The 22,106-nt window shown below is 50.9% G+C and overlaps 3 protein-coding genes across 10 annotated transcripts in view; 1 reads left to right on the top strand and 2 right to left on the bottom strand.

The window, feature by feature from the left end:
* LOC116074627 (H-2 class I histocompatibility antigen, D-37 alpha chain-like) overlaps positions 1-22,106 on the bottom strand; it is a 714,163-nt gene that overhangs the window by 79,933 nt on the left and 612,124 nt on the right. The gene's annotated exons all lie outside the window — the stretch shown is intronic.
* Positions 3,722-13,524, bottom strand: Gnl1 (G protein nucleolar 1 (putative)). Its single transcript, XM_031347286.1, has 12 exons — positions 13,153-13,524; positions 12,628-12,793; positions 12,226-12,362; positions 11,962-12,113; positions 11,790-11,861; positions 10,158-10,365; positions 9,923-10,018; positions 9,414-9,608; positions 5,273-5,451; positions 5,029-5,191; positions 4,662-4,802; positions 3,722-4,527 (listed from the first exon to the last, which is right to left on the bottom strand). Exons 1-12 carry the CDS (start codon positions 13,223-13,225, stop codon positions 4,286-4,288), a joined length of 1,824 nt encoding a protein of 607 aa, XP_031203146.1. The 5' UTR covers positions 13,226-13,524; the 3' UTR covers positions 3,722-4,285.
* Prr3 (proline rich 3) lies at positions 13,164-20,229 on the top strand. Of its 6 annotated transcripts, none has more exons than XM_031347370.1 (5): positions 13,375-13,788; positions 14,129-14,278; positions 14,975-15,037; positions 18,164-18,439; positions 18,978-20,229. In XM_031347370.1, the coding sequence occupies exons 1-5, from the start codon at positions 13,620-13,622 to the stop codon at positions 19,082-19,084; spliced, it is 765 nt and encodes a 254-aa protein (XP_031203230.1). In that variant the 5' UTR covers positions 13,375-13,619; the 3' UTR covers positions 19,085-20,229. The 6 variants fall into 6 exon arrangements, with proteins under 6 accessions (XP_031203228.1, XP_031203230.1, XP_031203231.1 ...); XM_031347373.1 differs by lacking the exon at positions 13,375-13,788 and adding an exon at positions 14,636-14,706 and having other exon boundaries at positions 13,941-14,278; XM_031347374.1 differs by lacking the exons at positions 13,375-13,788; positions 14,129-14,278 and adding exons at positions 14,294-14,384; positions 14,636-14,706.

The following is a 22,106-nucleotide window of genomic DNA, read 5'->3' as shown; positions in this document are numbered from 1 at the left end:
TAAATAAATCTTTTTTTTAAAAAAAAAGGCAAGTGCTCCTAAATTGCTATCCACCTTCAACATCGTCTTCCTCTGGGCTTTCTCTCCTTCCTCCCCTTCACTGGCTGGACAGGAAGTAATATGCCTGTAAATTCTCCTCCTCTCTCTTCCTAGCCAGGTTCTTGGATTACACTGCACTCTAAAGATGACCTATCCCTCTCCTCCCACCTCTATGCTGATGGTGGCCAGTATCTCCAACCCTCACCTTTTCCCCAAGCTGCACTAGCATATACTGTCTCCAGAAAATACCCATGATAAATACACCAAGTCAGAAGCATGCTCAGGTCACTCTCCCCTTCCAAATAAGTGTCCAAGCTGCAACAATTGGTCTACGGCCAATTATTTCCCTGCCTTTTAGTCGTAGGGTTAAATTTTTAATCCCCCACGGCTCCCCCCCTGACCCGACAGAATCTCAGGGTGGAGCTCTGGGTGGACTGGACTTCAGAGATCTGCCTCTGCCTTCCAAGTGCTGTAATAAAAGGTGTGCCCACCACATCCAGCTCCATGGGTTAGTTTTTTGTTTTGTTTTGTTTCCAGACAGGGTTTCTCTGTTTAACATCCCTGGCTATCCTGGAACTCAGTCCATAAGATCAGACTGGCCTCAAACTCACAGAGATTCAACTGCCTCTTCCTCCCGAGTGCTGGAATTAAAGGTATGTCCCACCATGCTTACCTTCATGGGTTAGTTCTTAAGAATCTTTAAACTGGGGACTGAAGAGCTGGCTCAGTGATTAAAACCATTGACTGCTCTTCCAGAGTTCCTAAATTTAATCCCCAGCAACCGCATGGTGGCTTACAACCATTACATTACTCACATACATTAAATAAATAAATAAACAAACAAACAAACCTGATGAAGCTGGGCAGTGGTGGTGCATGCCTTTAATCCCAGCACTTGGGAGGCAGAGTTCGAGGCCAGCCTGGTCTACAAAGTGAGTTCCAGGACAGCCAGGGCTACACAGAGAAACCCTGTCTCGAAAAACCAAAAAATAAAATAAAAAAAAATTAAAAAAAAAAAAACCTGATGAGAAGCCACTTAGAAAAGTGACAGGTGGTCAGATCTTCAAGACAGAAAGGTGGGACCTGTTTCTGTCCAGGGCGGCAAGAACTGGCCTGCTCAGGACCTGGTCATGAAGCAGAGGAAGGAGGACTCTAACCTTCTGCTGGTTTTCTCTTGAGACTCCAGTGGATCAGTGGGATCCACTGTATTCCTTGTTGGCTAAACGTGTCTAGAAACACCCTCACAGCCACGCAACGGGGCACCTCCCGGGTGATTCTAAATCCAGTCAAGGTGACAATGAAGACTGGGATACAAAAGGAAAGATTCCATTCTGTTGCAGGCTCACAACCATCTGTAATGGGACCTGATGTCCTCTTCTGCTGCCTCTAAAGACAGCTACAGTGTACTCATATAAATAAGTAAGTCTTATCGTGGCCGGAGAACTCTACAGCCTCTCCTACGTCCTTCCACTCGTTGCCCCAGGAACGCATCTTTACCTTCAACACCAACGCACACACTGCTTTCCCTGTCTCTCACTTCCACCTACCTTCTGTGAGTTCTCCTCTTAGGTACCCAGGTTTACTGTTCACGCTACACTGTTTCTCTCCATCCTCCTCTTCTGGTAGAAACAGGCCCTTAGCTAGAACACACTTCCTGGACACTGTTTCTCTCCATCCTCTTATGGTAGAAACAAGCCCTTGGCTAGAACACACTTCCTAGATCTGCATCTGTGGAACTCCTCTAGCCCAGGGTTCAGTTTGGCCTGCGTGAACCTCTCTGCTCTTCTAGGCTGTTTAGTCAGACTCGAGTCGACTGGCTGCCCTACCAGTGTTCCCATAGCACCAGGAACAGCTGATTTTCTCAGCCTTGCACAACTGCTCGCAGATCCAGCTTCCAGAGCTGTAGAGATGATGGCTTACAGGCCTGAGTTGGGACCACCAGCACACTTAGAAAGCTAGCTATTGGGAGATGGAGGTAGGAAGATTCCTTGAGTTCATTGGCCAGCCATTTTAGCCAATCAATGAGCTCCAAGTCCAGTGAGCAGAGACGTGCCCACAGTGTCCAGCCACGTCAAGGCGTCCTGAGCAGGACTCCGGAGGTCTTCTACCACTCTTCTCCCAGCATTTACCAGGTTTTTTTTTCTTTTTTTAATGTATTACTTTCATCACTCAATGAACCATGAGCTCCACAAGGGCTATTTATTTTCCTTCTTACTACTTCGCAGTGATTGGCAGGCACTAATAACTCAGAGAATATTCAGTGGGTAAACAAATCCTGGGGGGAGGGTTCCCCAGTACTAGTCACTAGCTACGTGTGAATAACTAGGCTATGTTAGCAGTGGTGTCTATGGTCCGCTGAAGTTAAGAAACTGTATTGAAAAAGAATGTACACAATTTGTCCCACAACTTCTGATCAATGGTTGTCAGCTAGCTTTTGTTGGTTCTCTCGTTGGTTGAGGCTGAATGACTGAACTCACCTGGACCACTCACCACTCTCTGCTTCAGAATGCGAGCTGTACAAACAAAGCTCTTGCGTTAGAGAGACTTGGTCGTTCTGCTACACTGTTCCCATGCCAGAGCCCAGTGCCACCACAGCTAGGTACCCACTGGTGGACACAACCCAAGTGAGAGGGAGTGAGGAGTGCCATGCCTTTCCTCTCAGTCTCTCCCCATCCTTAGGCAGGGGCTGACAGAGTGCATGGCTTCTCTTCTCCCTGACCTGTTTGCCATTATCACAGCTCTTTGCCTGGTATTGTTTTCCTATAAAATGAGCAAGACACGGACAGTGACTGGGGACACATATCCCAATCGTTTGGGAGTGAATTCAAAGACAGCCTAGTCTATACAGCAAGTCCAGGAGAGCAGTGAGACCCAATCTTTAAAAAAAATATTGGTTCTGGTGCGGTCTTCAGCTCCAGTCCATACAGCTCCCCATGTCAACTCCATCCCAACCCAAGTCACCCAAATTCCCATGGGGAACCTCAAGAGTCGACAGAGGACAGGGAACATCAAGGGGCATCACAAGGGGCAGATACAAACAATGTCAAACTGTGTTTTGTTTGTGAGGCCAAAGAGCCCTAGATTAGAAACTGGATTTCTCTTAGTTGTATCTTTTCCTCGTTCCCATGCTGGGTACATGACCTTCACGCCTGTTCACACGCTGTGGTTCTAACTGTATGACAGTGCAGGTTACAGACTCAGGGCCTTGCTGGAGCGATTGAAGGGGGTAAATGTTTTAGGAATGCATGGCCAAGGGCCTCAGCCTCTTCTCAACAGAGGCTCCTTTCTCTTTATTGGCAGGTCAGTGCTGGTACTGGAGAACATGCTACCTGAAGGAGATGCCTCTACAGAGCCATGTAGCCCTGCAGACCATGCTGCCACCCTACTGGACAACACTGTGGCTGCCCGCTCCTTTTTTCACCAAGAATTCAGCCTAGGGTTCTCATTTCTGCTGTATACAGAGAACTCCTAAAGATGGCCCCAGCCACCTGCCAACTTCTGGGTCAGACCTTAAACAGTCTGAACTCTACCCCCAAACCAGAGCAAACCGGCTCAAGAACTGGCTGTGCACTAGCTAGCGCTTTTTGCTCCCAGGCTCTTGATGGAATCTGACACTACTTTAAAGAGCCGCTCTGCTCCAACAGTGATTGTTGTTTGCTGTAATTAAGTCTCCGCCTGCACATATTTCATTATTTTTTTTCACACGCTTTTTGTCATATTTACATTTCAGTATCAATAAGTTCCAGAATATAATCCACAGGTCCCCAGAATTTGGAGATCCTTCACACACCCATATTAATCCCCAAGTCTGTGCTCCATGAGATCTGGGTCATGACCAGTCCTGGCTCCGGCACCATAATCCCTATAAAAAGCTTCCACAGTGACACACCTCCATGGCTCCTTCACTCACCAAGCAACAGGGGTAACAGGGCTCTGCTAAAGTGCAGGAAAGGAGGGCTAATTCCAAGTGAGACCTGCCACAGACCTCTTCTGTGCACGGGGATTCATTCCTACAATGCTATGTGAGAGAGTGAGCAGCAGCCTCAGACAGCTCTGCTTCCCAAAGAAGAAAGGCAAAAAGCCTCCCACAGCGGACAGCTCACACCATCCGCTCTCACCTCAGGCCACCTGGGGAAGGGGCTACAAAGCAGACAATCTTTATTCACAATCAGGGTGGCAAAGGGACAACACCTCCAGCTCAGCCCAGAAGCAAAGCTACTGAGGGGGGCATGGTACTAGGTGGGGCTCAGCACTCATCCTCCCCTAGCAGGGCATACGGGTTTCGGGCCGTTAGGCAAGACCCAGGATCTGAAGTTGGGGTATCCTCATCTCCTTCTCCCTCTTCATCTGCATCCCGGTCCTCCTCTCCTTCCTCCTCACAGGAGCTGCTCAGTTCCTCTTCTTCCTCTTCCTCTTCATCACCTGCCGGCCCCACCCTACCCTGTGACAGCACCAGCTCTGCCGTCTCTGCGTGAGACTCCCAGGTGCCTGAGGAACACAAACAAACACCTGAGCAAAAGAGCTGGGGCAGTGGTGAGGACAAAGGCAATTCTTCAAGTGCTGGCATACACCCCTCACACGACTGCCTATCTGCAGAACTGACAAAGCTCCTGGGCTCTCACCTCTCTGTTCGCTGTAGCCAGGAGGGTGGAAACATAGGCTGAGGCGGCCATCCACTGCCAGGCGAAGGAGGCTGTTGGCTGCTCTGTACACATCGTTTCGAGCTGCCTTGGCCGTTTTATAACCACGTTTCTCTGCCCAAGCTTAAACAGAGAAAACAAACAGTAAGGGACTCCCAGGAACCAGGTTCCAGTCACATCAGCCCCACACTCAGTCTTTCCAGTATTCCACACAGTCCAGGCAAGAGTTCTTAATTGTGACAGAGTAAAGAAATTTAGGGGCAAGCAGACAACTCCCTCCTTGAAGCCAGAACTTGAGTTGGGAGGACAAGGTAGGCAAGAAACAAAAGGGAGAGGCCATGAAGCCCACCTTCGCAGATGTCCCAGGCACACCAGGGGTGCTCAGCTGAAGGGTCCTCGGCCTCTGGGTGGCGCAGGTGCAGCAGGGCCTGCACAGGGATTCTGGAGGCCAGGTAGCCTACAGAAGTGTAGGGCTCCTGGATCTGGGCAATGGGGTAGATTCCAGCCAGAACCTGTGGAAACAGCATTGAGCACCTTGTGCAGGCCCACCCTCTTCTCCTCCCCATCCAGCTCCAGCCCCTTCTACTGCATACCTGCAGCTGCCTGGGCAGCAGAGAGGGGAAGATAAGGCCCGGACAGTCACAGAGCTTCACAGAGGGGGTGAGAAAGTAGGTCTGAAAATACCGCGTGTGGCCTGGTGTTCTGGAGACACTCACCACCTTCCGTCCCACCAGCCCGTTGATCAGAGAGGACTTCCCCACATTGGGGAAACCTAGGAAGGCAATGCGAAGGACTGTGGCCAGAAGAGCTGAGCAGCGGTGGGGACTGTCAGAATGCACTCAAGGTAAAGAAGCACTACAGCCCAGACCAGACAAGCTCTGGCCCTGCCCACGACTGTGGCCCAGGCCATCCCCTGCCCTCTGGCCCTGCCCACGACTGTGGCCCAGGCCATCCCCTGCCCTCTTCAGGGTCTGTTCCTCATTTTACAGGACAGAACTTGACCACCCACACCGGTCACAATCTAGATACAACTGCACCTTGGAATAACCATGACTGACTGTCCATGGAGATTCCTGCTGGCTAACACAGCTCTCTCATAGCTATGCCAGCTTTTTTCTGCCTGAGTGCAGGATCTGCACAGACCTCCCATCTACTACCCAGGCCCTTAGAACCTAAACTAATCACTTACACACAGAGCACACTGCTGCCTCACATCTCCTCCTTGACCCGACATGCATCCTTTGGGCTCACTTATCCCTTCATCCCAATGAGTTCACCCTGACTCCAGTATGGTAACACTGTGATAGTCTGAATGAGAATGCCCCCATTAGGCTCATCTATTTGAATGCCTGGTCCCTAGCTGGTGGGAACGTTTGGGGATGGACTAGGATAGTGGTTCTCAACCCTCCTAGTGCTGCGACCCTTTAATGCAGTTCCTTATGTTGTGGTGACCCCCCCCCATCCATAAAGTAATTCTGCTGCTACTTCATACCTACACTTTTGCTACTGTTGTGAATCGTATTGTAATATCTGATATGCAGGATATCTGATGTGCACCCCCCACCCACAAAGGGGTCATGACCCACAGGTTGAGTCCACAGGTTGAGAACCACTGGACTAGAAGGTGTGGCCTTGTTGGAGGAGGTATGTTACTAGGGGTGGGCTTTGAGGACTCAAAATTCCACATTAGACCCAATCTCTCTATTTCTGCCTCTCTGGTCTGTCTGTCAGTCTGTCCATCCGTCCCCTTCCCCCCCCCCCCACTATGCCTGCTGCCATGCTCCCTGCTATTATGGTCATGGATTCCTCCTCTGAAACTGTAAACAAGCTCCCAATGAGGTATCTTCTTTTACAGGCTGCCTTGGGCGTGGTGTCTTTTTACAGCAATAGAAAAGTAAGCTCGATACTATGCAACACTCAGCACATCTCCTTTTCTTCTGATCTAACTCCAGGTCCAGGAGCCAGCAATCTGGAAGTCCTACACACTGCCCTTGAACTCCTGGTCCTGGCTTTCCTGCATCTCAGTGACCTGACAAAAGCCCAGCCCTGTGGCATGCAGCTCCATCCACACAGCACTTGAGAGAAGATGCACAAGCTGGCCAGCTCCTTCCCAGCACACCAAGCTACCTCGTCTCCCGGGTGGCAGAGGAGACAGCTCCCCTGGACAGCATACTTTTCTGTCCTCTGAGTAAAACTCCTAGCCCAGTGTGATGACACGTGGCTGTAATCCCAGCACTTGAAAGGGTGAGGCAGAAGGATAGCTCAGAGTTTGACAGCCTGAACTGCATAGTGAGACTATTTCAGAAACAACAGAAACCTCACATGAAACAAAAACAAACCCACAACCATAAAGACAAGCTGTGTGTTAATCATTTCCTGAATTCATCTTGTGACTGTACTCTTGATAGTTTATTTATTTTATACTATGTGCATTGGTGTTTTTGCCTGCATGTGTCGGTGTGAAGTCAGATCCCCTAGAACTGATGTTACAGACAGCTGTGAGCTATTAGTGTGTACTGGGAATTGAACCAGAGTCCTCCGGAAGAGCAACTAGTGGTCTTAATCCCTGGGCCATCTCTCCAGCCCCTTTGACTGAACACTTGAACACAGACAAAAATACACAGCAGCTTTGGAGATCCTAGTGCACTGGGCCACACCTGACCACAGCACTTTCCTCAAGATGCATCTGCCCATCTCCACAGAGCCTCATCCTGACGTGGTGCATGCCCTTCCTGCTCCCCAGACCCTCACGAGCATTCAGGCCACGATGCACCCTCTAACTCCGCCCAGTGGACCTGTGCGGAGGATGCTGTTTCTGGTGTCTTTCCTCTTCCCCATGCTCCCAGCAGCTGTCAGCCCTACATCACAGACGTGAGACTCCAGGCACTGTGTCCACTTCACTTCCAGACTCTTCTTGGTTCCCATCCCTCCTCCTTTGCCCAGACTAACTGCTGCTCTGCCTCAGCTCTCTCTTCACCTACCTTCTCCTGTCCCGTGGCATTAAGTACTCTGCATATTTCCCAGTGCTCCGTAAACTGAAGTCCCTACTGCATCCCAAGCCCTAGTTCTCCCTTCTCTCCTAAGCTCCAGACCCCGCACCCACAGCTACTGAGCCTCTCCACGTGGGACAGCAGCCCCTTAGTTCTCTCCTCTCTGCTCTCCAGCCCTCCACGCTGGCTTCTCTCACACTTTCTCCACTCAGGAGTCCCAGCTGCACAGGCTTTTAAACAAACAAACAACTTTCATTGTTCTTTGCTTCCTCTGGCACCAAGTCCAGCCACCAGCACGGCCATTTTCCCCACCTTCACATCATATTTCTGTCCCAGCACCCCACGCCTCCATCACCTCCCTTTGATCAACTCTTGGGGTAGGAAAGAGGCTGGTTCTCCTTCTTCTTTTTTGAGATGGGTCACAACCTGTACCAAAGCTGACCTGGAATTCACCACACAGTCCAGGCTGACCTCAAACTCTCATAATCCTCATGCCTTGGCCTCCCAAACTCTGGAAACACAGGGTGAGCACCACGCCCAACTCCTCTCAGCAGCTTCTGGCTGTCCTCTGGACTCATCTTCCCTTCTTGTCCATCTTCCACCATTCACCCCACTCAATAAAGAACAAACTTCTAAATGAAACCAGATCCTGCCGTTCCACCATTGGCTGCTAATGTAACTAGAACTAAGATCCTAACTGCAGAGCCAGACAGATGTCTTGGGGTTGAGAGAAGTCATGGCCCTTGCAGGACCCACAAGTGGCTTCCAACAGTCCACAACCCCAACTTTAGGGGATCCACTGCCCTCTTCTGTGGCCTCTGCAGGAACCAGAGACACACATATATACAGACAAAACATCAAAACACAGAGGAAAAAAAAATCTAAAACAGAATAAAAGCTCACAAATATCTAAGGTACAAATTACCAAGGTCTCTTCTCTCCTCTTGTACCCAAAGTGAGGAAGGGTCTTAGACCTTGTCTCGGTGTGTCTCCTGTACTGCAGTGGTCCTCAACCTTCCTCACACTCACACTGTCATTTTGCTGCTCTTAGGACTTATAAGTCCCTAACGTGAAGTGATACGTGACCCCTGTGAAAGGGTCATTCGACCCCTAGAGGGGTGAGAACTGCTGCTCTACTGGAGCTGAACAAAGCCCTTTTCCTTTTAGAGACAGGGTCTCATTGTCCAATGTAGACCATTCTGGCCTTGAACTCAGAGATTTGGCTGCCTCTTTCTCCAAGCGCGGGCACTGAAGGTGAGCTGCACCACGCTGGGCTTCTGATACAGCTCTCAACCAGTGAGATACACCCTGGCCACACTGAAAGGGATTCCCACGGGGGAGCGGACACGCACTGCTCTCCTGCTGACACTTAAGGACCCAGTATTCACAACTGAAAAATGAGTACCTACGGGTCACCTGGAGCACCAGGCACTGTGAAGATTTAACAGTCACTGTGAGGCTTAGCAGGCCACTGCTCACCTCTGGCTCTTAACTGTGCATCAGCAACCTCGTTCTCAAGTGACTCAACAGCTTAAGGACTTGCTTTCGTTGACAAAGCCAACAAGAGACAGAACTTATTAGCTGCACTGCAGTAGACACTCTTCTCTGTTCCCCCAGAACCAATGACAAAGGCCTCTGAAGGTCTTTGAAGGACCTAAGCCCAAACAGGCCCTGCTCCCTCCTCTATAAATAATGAAAACACAGCGCCTAAGAAGGCCACATCGGCAGGCCACTCAGTCCTTACCTACACAGCCAATAGTCACCACCCCGTCCTTGTAACGCTCCCTGGAGGGGCCCGTGGGCTCCATCGCTGAGTCGGTCTGCTGCTCTACCAGGACTGCTGGCCCGTCCTCCTCCTCCTCTTCCTCACCGGAGACATTACCCCAGGAGGCCCCGGCCACGTCCCTAGCAATCTTCTCTCGCCAGCTGCTCAAGTCCACTGTTGGAGGAAGAAAACAGAGGGGGTTTCCTGCATCCCCAGGCCACTATGCATCATGAACACACAACTGATGTCACCAGCATGCCAAGAATCACAGAGTGCCAATGTGTAAGACCAGAGTTTCCCCAGCCTTCACAGGACCCCACTCTGGCGTCACACACAAGTCAGGACATCAAAACAGAGGCCCCTGCCCACTCCCCGCCTCGCTCCTTCCCACCACAAGGTGGAGCCTTATTCTACAACTTTCCTAAGTATGTATATTAGAGGGGCATCCAAAGATGAGCCCTTGAGCCTCCCCTCCAAGGACGGCATACCTTTCCCCACAGTGATGGCTTCACAGGCTCTCAGCAGCTGCTCTGGCCCCAGCGCCCGAGTCCATCCTTTCCCCCGTCTCCGATTCTTCTTCAAGACTGAGATGAGAGAGTGAAGATGTGCCTCTCTCTCCTGCTGCCCTCAGGCCCAAATCAAGTGCCCTTGCCAACCAACCTCTCTGTTCTCTAATCCCCGCCACTCATCTCACCCCCAACACCCTCTCCACAGCTCACTCACCACTACCAGGCTCCTGTTGAGTTCTCGTGTCCCGAGGGAAAGAAGTGAACAGGACAATGTGGAGCTGGGGGTAGTGCTGGTGAAAATAATGCTTCCAGGCAACCACGAGAGCTGGCGGGGCCAGGTCCACTTTGTTCAAGACCAGCACCAGGGCCAGCCCAAGCTCTGCAGTTACATACTCGTAAAGTGCCGGGGGGAAGTTCACAACCTGTGACAGAGTGACAAGAAGCGAGCCAAGAGTGTGCTGACCCCAGCTCCCTGTCACTCTGGCTGCATTAGACTCTGTGGTGAAAATAGTAACCCAGCCACACTGAGCAGGGAAGGCAAAGCAGGTGTTAGAAATAACCTGGTCATGCCGGGTGGTGGTGGCGCACACCTTTAATCCCAGCACTTGGGAGGCAGAGGCAGGTGGATTTCTGAGTTCGAGGCCAGCCTGGTCTACAGAGTGAGTTCCAGGACAGCCAGGGCTGCACAGAGAAACCCTGTCTCGAAAAACCAAAAAAAAAAAAAAAAAAAAAAGAAATAACCTGGTCAAGTCTCAGGGAGCTTCCTGCAGGTCGTGGAATATGACAACACCTAACACACTGAGGTGGTGACAGTCCAACAGGAATGGGGACTGGGTAGGAAGTAACACCTGCTTCTATGTGCACGTAACCATGCACATGTGTACACACGCACAGCTACATGTACAAGAGCACATGCAAGTGTGTACATATCTGTGTTATGCATATATGACTGTGTACGTCATATGTGCGTGTGACCATGCATAGAAACATACACGTGAACTCTTGTAACTGTGTGCACATTCATCGAGGCTCCCCAACCTAAGTGTTCCCTACAGACCTCCCTTTCTCCACCGGAAGACAAGTGAAGTCAGGAGGCCGGGAATCACGGGGCTGTCCAGCAGCAGTCTACACACCTCACCCACTAACCTAGTATCCCAGGTGGGGTCTGTGTCGATCATGGTGGGCTACAGAGGTGAAAGACGAAAGGAAGGCACCTTTGGGCTGGGCCCAAGGAGCCCCAAGTTGACTCAGAACTCCCTGGAGCTCTGTACTGGGACTCTCTACTGGTCTAGCTCTGGTAGGCTGGGAAACAGCGGGTCAGCTGGCCAGCAGGGGAACGGCAGGCTAGGATCAGAGATGAATAAAATGCTCAGCTCCTCGGGCTGGGGGTGTGGCTCAGTGGCAAAAGCTCAGGCCTAGTACATGCAAGATGCAAGGCCCAGGGCTTCATCCTCGGCAGAGCAGAGCAAAATAAAAGGAAAAGCAAATGAGTTTCTGACAGAAGACTTTAGCAGAAGGTGTAAAAAGAAAGGAAGCCAGCTGTAACCCCAGCACCAGGAAAGGATGACAGACAGGACCACCCCTGCGGCTATTTGATGAGAACGATATCTCATCCCACAATACAAGGTGCCATCGCCTGAGGAACTTATGTAAGGTTGACCTCTGTGGCTTCCCAACTCCAAGCACACATTCTACAACTGGAACGCCAAGCACCTGCAATCAGGGCCTTTCACACACACACACATCAAAAAACTTAAGAAGATCTCCCTGTCTTCCAATCCCTGCCTTACAACACTCTCATACTAGGAGCTCCCCTTCCCCCTTGCAAACCTTTCGAAGTCCTCACCGGATGTCGGATATCAGTAATGAGCAAGACGATGTCAGACATCTCTAACACCCGCCACAGCTGCCTCCATGTCTGAAAAGATCAGAAGAGAGACTGCCTTCAGTCCTGCTGCTGCCTGAACCGCAACACTAAGATCACAGCATGTCGACTCCATTCAACACGCCACCATCACCTCCAGATTGTGCTCAAAGTAGCTGAGTTTCTCCGAAGTGTACGCCCCATGTATCTTCCCAAGGTATTCCTGGAAGCTCCGCTCCTCTTGGCTCATTAGTTGTTCCTTAGACATCTCATAGCTCCAAGGAGGTCGCCGGGGAAAGTCCAGGACTGGGAAATGAGGAAAAAGACCGAATGTGCACAATGGGACTTTTTTGTACCCCTCCTCTGGCCAGCAAGTTCCCCAAGCTTATGATGGCAAACACAAGTAGCCCTCACTCACCTGAGCCAGGCTGATACACTTCCCGGATATCCAACTCCAGCACCTCAGCACTGACTGGCTGCAACACCTGCTCTCTGGCCGCTCTCTTTCTCCTCTCCACCTCCTCCCGGCTGTCCCGTTCAAAGTGCAGCCGGTATCTAAGGGGAGAGGGACCACGCATCTAGGTGGAGTCCTGTGACAATCTCCTCCTTCATCTCCTCTTCTGACCAGAAAACTTTGCAAAGCTTCCTCTCCTCTAAACAAACTCTTGACAGCCCCACTGGAGGGCAAGATTGTGTGGCCCATCCTGGGAGAACCACCTTGGCTTCCGGCCTCACTAGCTCCACTTTCAATCCTTCATCAGAAGCTTTTCCTAAGGGTGAGGGCGGAGAACCGCGGCCAGCGCCCTTCTCCTTGGCTTACCGGTTGGGGTCGTAGCCTCTGGGCCCCAGGCCCTGGGAAGGTTGCTGGTTGAGCCTGCGGATGTGATGGGTCACGGATTCCCCATCCGACGTGTCCGTCTGCTCCTCCCGCCGCTCCCGGCTACCGCTGCGGCTGTTGGAACTGGAGCGAAGCCCATCTTGGAGCCCTGAGGGGAGGGGCCGGTGACCGCCGGTGTAGACCGGTTCTCGGGGTACCTAAAGCCCCCCGAGCTGGTAGGTCAAGCTCTTCTTCAGTCGCCCCAACTTCTCCAGAGGCTCCATCCTCCCAGCCGCGCGCCCCGATCCTCTCCCGGATGGGCCTGGAGGTCGTCACAGCGCCCCGTAGGAGCAGCAGCAGCAGAGTTTCCCATCCCCCACCCCCCAGTCCCGCCTCTGCGGGACCCCCCCCACCGTGGCATCCCACGCGGGATCACGAGAGCCCACCCACCCACACCCACCCCCCGCCCGCGGTGCGGCGGCACAGCCCTCCTCCAGAGCTGCGCGGCGGCCCCGCCCCCTCCCTGACCTCGCTTCCGCTCCCGCTTGTCCTGCAGCTGCTTCTTCTTCTGCTTCACGCTGAAGGGCTTCTTCCTCGGCATGGCCCCAGAGCCCCGGCCCGCCCTCCGCCGAGCTCCCCGCCGCCGCAACTGACTCCCCCGGGCAGCCCCCGCCGGCGGCCCGGGGCCCTGGGGAGGCGGGGCCGCGGTGACGTCAGCGGCGGGCGGCGGGGAGCGGGGCGGCGGGGATGCAAGCGGCGGCACGTGAGAGCAGCCCGCGCGGCTCCGGGATGCACGGGGCGGCGAGCCGGAGACGCGCGTGGGAGGCCCGAGCCGACTCCGTCACGGGCGCTACCAAGTGGCAGCCGCGGGAGGGGTCGGGGCGGGGGGAAACCCGTGTCCTCGCCGCCCGGCGCTCCCGGGAGCTGCCACTCACCTGGCGGGGGCCGGGCGAGGGGGCCGAGGACACGCCCCACCGCGCGGCCGCCCGGGGAGGATGGCCCCCGGCGGGGGAGCCGAGGCTGCGCCGGCTGTCCCGCGGACTGGCCTGCGGCGACACCGGACTCGCAGAGGAGGAGGCAGAAGAGGCAGGTTCACGGGCGTGTCACACGTGCGAGCGCGGGTGAGGAGGAGAAAGCGAGCGGGACGAGGACTTCGGCAGAGAGGTCAGAGAGCACGGAGTTGTGGCTGGAGGCGTTGCCGTGGTAACCGGGGGGACCGGATGTGACGATCTCAGGATGCGACCGGGCCTCTCGCGTGCCGCCAGAGGCCCCGAAGCCCGTCCGGCGTGTCCCTGTAACGCGGTGGTGCTTTCCCCACGCGGAGGGGGAACCGCACGAGGGGAGCAGAGCTTTTCCCCCCCACGCGCGGCGGAGGAGCGAACGGCCGCAGCACGTCCGCGACCTCCCGGAAGTGGCATGGCGGCGGGGAGCCTCGGTCACCCGGCCCACTGCCCACCCGGAAGCGGAAGGGAAGTTAGTGTGCCCCTTCCTCACTGCCCTCCAGATCTTGCTGCTGCAGCCATTGCCGCAGCCGCTATGCCGAAGCGAAAGAAGCTGGACCAGCAGCAGCCGCCGCCGCCGCCGCAGCAGCAGCATCATCTCGCGCTGTCCGAGCGCGACGAGCCTGGAGACGAGGACGATGAGCGCCCCAGGGGTGAGGGTCAGGGCGTGCACACGCCTGTCAGCGGGCCGGGGGCTAGGCGAGAATGAAATGCGGGGGAGGAGGTGCCAACGGAAGGAGGAAGGGCGCACGCGTGGAGGTGGGGTGCGGTGGGGTGGGGTGGGGCGTGGTGGTGGTGGGAGGGCTGCTGGTGGAACCTGGATTGAGGGCTTCGCTTGCTTGAACCCTCAACCTCAGTCTGGCTCCTAATCCTTTCTGGAGAAGGCAGGGGAGGTGGCGGCTAAACATCTGGCTTGCGCAACCGCAGAATGGCGGGGGAGAGGGGTGGCAGCGATATTACAGATTGTGATGATCGGGAAGACAATTTGTGACCACACTTCCACTGGTTAGGTCAACCTTCTGTGAACTACTCCCCCGAGGGAAGGAGAGGAGAAAAAAACTATGATGGGCCAACAGTTAAGGTGAGGGATTGGGGTATGTGGAATCACTGGGCATGTTGTGGATGCAGCACTGTGAGGAAAGAGCTGTTAGAGACCTCTGTTACCCTCTGATGGAATCTCAAACAACTCTGCAGAGGGACGGGCAGATGGACGGGGTGAGAGCTTGCGGCACTGCTGAGTGGATATATGACTTTACTGGTTAAAAACTGACTGTTAAAAGACCACTTAAGAACCAGGTGATCAGTCCTTTGCACCGATCTGATGACCGTGTTTTCACGTCTGCTCTTAGGACCACCCAGCCTTCTGGGCCCTCCCCCCATGGCTAACGGAAAGCCTGGTGACCCCAAGTCAGGTGAGGAGAAATTGGGCCCTGATTCGTGTTTTAAGCCCTGGAGAAGGGATGGAGGAAAATCAAAGACTTTTTAAGCAAAACTCCAGGGATTGTGTACCTAAATGAGGGATCATATATTAACCGTTTAGAAACACGGTGCCATCAAAATGTCACTTCCCTTCCACATTAACTCCTACCTCTATTTGTGTGTAGAAATAAACGTTTTCCATTATAGAGGCTCTAAATGGGACACTACCAAGACCAAAGTGGGAGGGCATAGCAAGATTTGATGAAAAGCTGCAGTAGCTATGACATTGTGGTTTTTGCAGAATGGCAACATAAGTTTTTAATACTTGCGAGACTGGTGGAAGGATCAGGAGTCTCTCCTACATAGCAAGCCTCTCCTACATAGCAAATTTGAGACCGGCTAGCCTGGGCTACATGAGACCCTGTCTGAGTGGAATCAGAGTCCTGTAGATATATGAACACAGAATTCTGTGTAAGGATGAAATCAAATAATTGGTTCTGTCAGTAAACAATGTTGTCTCAATTGGACTTTTTGTGTGTAAAAATATGAACTTTGACTTTGTTAATAGTTATACCAAATAAAAACATCAATTCTAAGCAGACTGAAAAATAAACATCCTTATAAAAAGTAATTGTGTCTCATGGTCTTAGAGTAGGTAAGAGTTTGAAAACAACACACAGACCAGGCATGGTGGCAGCCAGAAAGCTAAGAGTTCAGTGTTAGCCTGGCCTATATAAGACACTGTCTCTAAAAGTAAAACGAGGAAGAGGAGGAGGAGTGGTACTGTGGGAGGTGGTCCAGTTGATCAGGTTACTTACTTCAAAAGCGTGAGGACCTGATTTCAGATCTCAGCAAACATGTAAAAAAGAAAAGAAACCCGGGCCCAACAGTGATGATAAGGCAGAGGTAGACAGACTTTAGGGCTTGCTGGCTCGCAGGTACAGCTGAATCAGGATGCTCCAGGTTCAGTGAGACCCTGTCAGCCTCTCGAACTTGCACGTGCATGTGCGTGCACTCACATACACACACAGATAGAAAAAGCAAACACAAGTATGTTAACCATAAAACAAGTATTTATAAGTGAACTACATCAACTAACACAGACTTGTGTTAATCAGGTAACACTGTTAACTAAATAGACATGGAACCACGTAATTACTATATATAATATGGAGTTTTGTTAGAAACTAAAAATAAGCCAAACCTGGTAGCATATGTGAGGCAGGAGAATTGTGTTGTGAGGCTAGCGTGGGCTCCATAGAGACCCTATTTAAGAAAGTGAGTGAATACAGTTCCGCTTCTGGGTTTATATTTACAAGAACTGGAAGTGTAGTCTTTGGGAATTTGGGTTTTGGTTTGTTTGTTTGCAGTAGGGTCTCTCTATTAGCCTTGGCTGTTTGGAACTCTATAACTATACAGACCACACTAGACTTGAATGCAGAGAGAATCTGCCTGCCTCTGCTTCCCAAATTCTTGGATTAAAGTCTTGGATAAAGTTTTTGTCTTTTTTTTTTTTTTTTTTTTTTTTTTTTTTTTTTTTTGACAGTTGTTATATTATAGCCCAGGCTGCCACCAAGCTAAAAAAATATATGTGCATTCAGTGGAATATTGTTTTGAAAAAGGAAAAAAATGTTGTTAGCAGTACTGCATGTGAACCTGGCCACACTATATTAAGAAAGTGGGCCCTTGAAGATAAACACATGAGCTATCTGAAGTCAGACTCATAGAAACCCTTAGAATGTGGGTTCCTGAGGCTGTTGGAGATGTAAGGAAAGGGGTTTGTTAAAGGCTTCTGTTTTGGCCTTGGGTTTACAGTGTAGGGTTCTGGGATTCTGTTTCCCAACAGATGAACTTAAGAGTATTGAACCATATACTGAATAGTTGAGGTGAGTCAGGCTGACAAGATGGCTCTGCAGGTGAAAGTGCTTGCCACCAAGCCTGACAGTCTAACCTTACTCCCTGGGCCCCAAGTAGTTCAGGAACCAAATTCCACAGGTTGTCTCTCTGTCACACACGCAGCATGATATCTGTGTACACACACACATACACACACACACAAGTCTGGAATTTTAGAAATCTATTTTTTTGGGCTAAAGAGATTGTTTTAGAATTTTAGCACCACATGGTCTAGTGGAACTAGGCAGTTCACAGGTCTAGTTCCAACGCCCTCTTTTTGCAAGGACACTAGACACACATGTGATATATGAGCATACATATATATTTTTGTTCCTCACATACACAACAAATCAAATGAGAAAGTCTGACCCATCCAATGCTTGGAAGCTGTAGAGCCTCTGAGGGGAGTTGATACACCACTCAGAAACTGTGTTTAATGAGATTAAAATTGAATACACTTTTTTTTTGTTTGTTTGTTTGTTTTGTTTTGTTTTTTCAAGACAGGGTTTCTCTGTGTAGCCCTGGCTGTCCTGAAACTCACTCTGTAGACTAGTCTGGCCTCGAACTCAGAAATCCGCCTGCCTCTGCCTCCCAAGTGCTAGGATTAAAGGTGTGCACCACCACTGGCCAGCTGAATACACTATTCTTACTGAGCAATTCCTCTACCACAGAACAGAAACTTACACTACACATAGAAATATTCGGAGCATTGTTTATTGTGGCCACACAGTTAATACCCACATATCCATCATCAGTAGAGCACGTCAGTCCATGTAATAGGATGCTACACTTTTAAAAAAAAAAAAATCGACTACCAACCCAGATAAATTGACTCTCAAGATTAACAGAAGCGCCCAGAGTTCAGAACCAGGCAGATCTACAACCTGTTATGTTAGAAGTCAGGATGGTGGCAACCTTCCAGGGGAGGGGATGGCGTATAGATGGATGGCTCTTTTGAGGCCGGAGATTTAGCTCAGTAATAAGAGTAGTCAGTTGCCTATCATACACAAGGTCCTAGGTTCAGTTCCCCACAGCAGGGGCTAAAAGGCGCTTAGAAAGCATGTCTTTTTACACTGGCGATGGAAACCCAGATGAAGACGTCATAGCTAATTTGTGTACTTTTTAAAGTGGTGTGTTAGAGTGCTTTGCTGTAGTAAGCAGGGGAGGGGCCTTTGACGGGACTAAGCAACCCAGCAGTCACTTCCCTGTCTTTCTCTCTGTAGCCTTCCACAGGGGTCCTCCAGGATCAAGGGGACCGATGATTCCACCACTGCTGAGTCTCCCACCTCCTCCCCGGGGGAGAGGCTACATTCGGGGAGGCCTTGGTCCTCGATCTAGCCCATATGGTCGTGGTTGGTGGGGTGTCAATACTGAACCTCCTTTTCCTGGGCCAGGCCATGGGGGTCCTAGGGAAAGCTTTTACAGAGAGGCAAGAAATCCACGAAGGCTCAAAAGCTGGTCTCTCGTCCCTCCCAAGGACAGCCCCCAGATGATGGAAGGTAAGGCTCACTTTGTTATGTTTGTGCCATGGCCCATATGCCAGCAGGCCTGGGATATCTCCTCCTTTGGGCTCTCACTGAGCAGCACTGAGAATTAACGCAGGGCCTTATCCATGTTAAGGGAGTCCTAGCACTGGACTCCCAGCTTCTTAGCTGCCTTAAGAGGTACAAATAGCCCTGAACACTTTTGTTCTCTCAGAAAGACTGTCTTTCCAAAACATGTGGTGGTCTGGGAGTCTTGCTCAGTGATTGAGCAAGGTATGTATCATGCCAGAGGCCCTGTGTTCTATCCTTAGCACCAAAAATAGAAAGTAGAGTATATGGTAGAAACCTTGGCTTTCTCTCTGCATTCTATTACATCTTAGGGTTCTTGGGGGGTCAGGAAAGAAGAATTGTGTTTGATTGGGGGTGGGTGGACAAGTTGACCTCAGACTTGTGGCAGTCTTCTGTCTTGGCCTTCTGAATGCTGGGACCACCGGTGTGAGCCCCCTCCCCCAGCTCTTACGAGGTTTGAAGCTGCTCTTTTCCTTATTCACAGACAAGTCTGACCGCCCTGTCTGCCGACACTTCTCTAAAAAGGGCCACTGTCGTTATGAAGACCATTGTGCCTTCTACCATCCAGGCGTCAACGGACCTCCTCTGTGAGACTGTGCCTTCCCACCCAGGCTGGAAGGAGCCCTCTGACCTAGTGGCCATGTATTCTCTGTGGCTCCATTATAGCTACTTGAAGGCTCTTCTGTCACCTTCAGGCACTGACACGTCCACCCCTTTTATCATCTCTCCCATTTGGAGTCCAGAGCTGTGATTGTCACTGGTGCACAGTGCACACTGTCTTCTGATCCAGGCTGTAGAGACCTTTGGGAACCCATCTCGCTACGTTCCACTGCCTCCTGGATCTTCCCCTCTGCCAACAGACTGCTCAACAGGAAACCTTTGGTGCTGTTTCTTGTGCATTTGTCCACCTGTCCCTCAGTAGTGCCCTCAGTTCCCAAGAACCCTGGAGCAGTCTCTTACCCCTAGCTGCTTGTTTAAGTCTTTTCATGTAAAGCCCCAGTGTTTGCAGCTGCCAGGAAGTGCACCAGGTTGTATGGCCTTGAGGTCAGCTTTGAGTGACGGGTGCAGACTTGCTCCCTGAACAGCCTCCACCTGCTTTTGGACATCCTAGTTTCTGTCCGTAGCATGAGCCCCACCGCTAAGGCCTGTGGTCACTGTGCTTTGTGAAACTGTACACCCTTTGTAGCCTTCCTCGGTGTCTGTGACGTTTTTGTGACTTCCCAACACTAGAGTTAAGTTTTGCTGCCAAATCAAGTGAGGCTCTTGGTGCCCTCTGGAGTTCACCTACCTCCCAACACGGGAGGACATGAGACTCTTCAGACTGCCTCCCCATTGTGCCCTCTCCTGGTGTTTGGGCATTCTGGGTCTGACAGGCCAGTGGTGTCTTGGAAAGCCTCCGGCAGGCCTCCCCACACAGCTCCCACCTGGCCCGTTTCACTTAGGCTCTGTCATTGTGAGGCCACTGGCCCTTTGATTTGACTTTGTGAATCTCCACCTGTCTTTGGATGGAACCTGAACAGTACTGTCATCTCTGACCTGACCCTCTTCTCTTCTCTTCCCTGGCACTGCATGTTTTCTGTGAAAACAGCAGTGAACATGTTGGGTTTTGAACAGGCCCTAAGGAAGTGGGTCAGGAGGTGTGTGCGCAAGAGGAGAAAGAGCTATTGGAGAACTAAGAATGATTTTTTTTCTTTTTAACTTTTTTTTATATTAGTAATAAACACAGTGGAAACCGGTATTTTTTCTCATTTCTCTGTTCCAGTCTCCTGTGCGGTGCAGGGGAGCCTTCTCTGAGGCTGCTAGTTCATCAGAAGCAAAAGTTACACTGTGGGAAGGATTGCAGTGGGGAGAGCAGATCAAGTAGCGGCATGGAGCGGAGGTCTGAAGGAAGCACAGGAGGAGGAGTGGGTGGAGTAGTCTAGGCCTTGCCTCAGAGCAGCTCCTGGAGGCCTTTGATTTTTGTGTTGGGATTTTTTGGTCTGAACGCAAAATCATAAGAGTGGCTCACTTAAGATTTATTTTGTGATACTTTTTCCATTGCAAATCAAATCATGTAATTCACATGAACTCTGTCGATGATGATATCAGACTTTGTAATGACTTTATGTCTCACTGTCAAAAGGTTGGACATGCCTGTCTACTCAGGCTGGGGAACAGACTTAGAAATGGAGTTTTTGGGTTTTTTTTGGTTTTTTTTTTTTAATTTTTAAGATTTATTTACTATTTTATGTTTATGAATATCTTGTCTCCCTGTATGTATGTGTAGTGTGTGTGCCTGCTACCTTTGGAGGTGAGAAGAATGCATCAGAGTCCCTGGGTTGTTGTGAGCCACCATGTGGGTGCTGGGAATTGAACCTGGGTTATCTATAAGAGCAACATGTGCTTTGTTTTTGTTTTTGTTTTTTCAAGACAGGGTTTCTCTGTGTAGCCTTGGCTGTCCTGGAACTCACTCTGTAGACCAGGCTGGCCTTGAACTCAGAAATCCGCCTGCCTCTGCCTCCCACATGCTGGGATTAAAGGCGAGAGCCACTACCACCTGGAGCAACATGTGCTCTTATACACTGAGCCATGTCTCCAACCCCAGATATGGAGATTTTTTCTAAAATGACACAGGTAAGCTTCAACAGTAGCACCGGCTTGACTGGTGAAGTTGAAGGAAAGCTAATGTTTAGAACAGTCAAAATGAAAGCATTTGGAGCCAGAGAGAGCTCTGCTTCAAAAGCATTTGCTGTTGAAGAGAACCTGAGTTTGATATCCAGGACCCACGGCACATACCCAGTGCACATAAGGAAGCAAACATGTAAAAGTAATTCTTAAAGAAAAGACTTGGGCTGGAGAGATGGCTCAGCGGGTAAGAGCACTGACTACTCTTCCGAAGGTCCTGAGTTCAAATCCCAGCAACCACATGGTGGCTCACAACCACCTGTAATGAGATCTGATGCCCTCTTCTGGTGTGTCTGAAGACAGCTGCAGTGTACTTATATGTAATAATAAATAAATCTTAAAAAAAAAACTGTCAAAGATTGAGCTTGGGGGTACATCAACATTAGAACCCCAGGGGCAGATGTACCAGCAAAAGATGGAGGAGGACCAGTCCACTAGAGAAAAGGTCTTTGGCAAATGGAGGGAAAGTGACCACCTATGTCAGATGTGCTAGAACATGGCTTCTGATCTGTTGATCCTGGAAAATGAATTGGGACAGAAGCATCAGGAGCTGGGCATGTAGCTCAGCCTGCAGGACAGAAGCATCACGGGAGCTGGGCATGTCGCTCAGTGGGTAGGACAGAAGCATCAGGAGCTGGGCATGTCGCTCAGTGGGTAGGGCATTTGCCTATTTTGTGTGAAGCTGTCTTAGGTTCCACTGTTGGACCATATAAATAAACCAGGCACAATTAACACAGGCACATAATCTCAAAACTCAGGAAGAAGACAAGAAAATGGGAAATTGAAGTGTTATCTTTGGCTAGAAGACTTGAGGCAAGACTGGACTACATAAGGAAAAGAAAAGCATGACTGAGGATGGTAGCTGGCCCAGTTGTGGAAACTCCCATACCTATCACTCATTAGAGTTAAAAGCCAGCCATGTCTCTTTCTTTTCTTTTCTTTTCTTTTC

The sequence above is a fragment of the Mastomys coucha genome, unplaced genomic scaffold, assembly GCF_008632895.1.
Source record: "Mastomys coucha isolate ucsf_1 unplaced genomic scaffold, UCSF_Mcou_1 pScaffold3, whole genome shotgun sequence".
Taxonomy (NCBI): Eukaryota; Metazoa; Chordata; class Mammalia; order Rodentia; family Muridae; genus Mastomys; species Mastomys coucha.
This window is presented reverse-complemented; position numbering and strand designations above follow the sequence as displayed.

What these genes read in the sequence shown, in the direction of transcription:
- Gnl1 (XM_031347286.1), bottom strand. Translation starts at nt 13,225, where the DNA reads ATGCCGAGGAAGAAGCCCTTCAGCGTGAAGCAGAAGAAGAAGCAGCTG. An exon ending in AGAGGCTACGACCCCAACCG is followed by an intron (nt 12,363 to 12,627) that starts GTAAGCCAAGGA and finishes CTCTCCCCTTAG; the next exon opens with ATACCGGCTGCACTTTGAAC. An exon ending in GGTGACTATTGGCTGTGTAG is followed by an intron (nt 5,452 to 9,413) that starts GTAAGGACTGAG and finishes TTGCCTTCCTAG; the next exon opens with GTTTCCCCAATGTGGGGAAG.
- Prr3 (XM_031347368.1), top strand. Translation starts at nt 13,861, where the DNA reads ATGCGACCGGGCCTCTCGCGTGCCGCCAGAGGCCCCGAAGCCCGTCCG. An exon ending in GCCTGGTGACCCCAAGTCAG is followed by an intron (nt 15,038 to 18,163) that starts GTGAGGAGAAAT and finishes TTCTCTCTGTAG; the next exon opens with CCTTCCACAGGGGTCCTCCA. An exon ending in CAGCCCCCAGATGATGGAAG is followed by an intron (nt 18,440 to 18,977) that starts GTAAGGCTCACT and finishes CCTTATTCACAG; the next exon opens with ACAAGTCTGACCGCCCTGTC.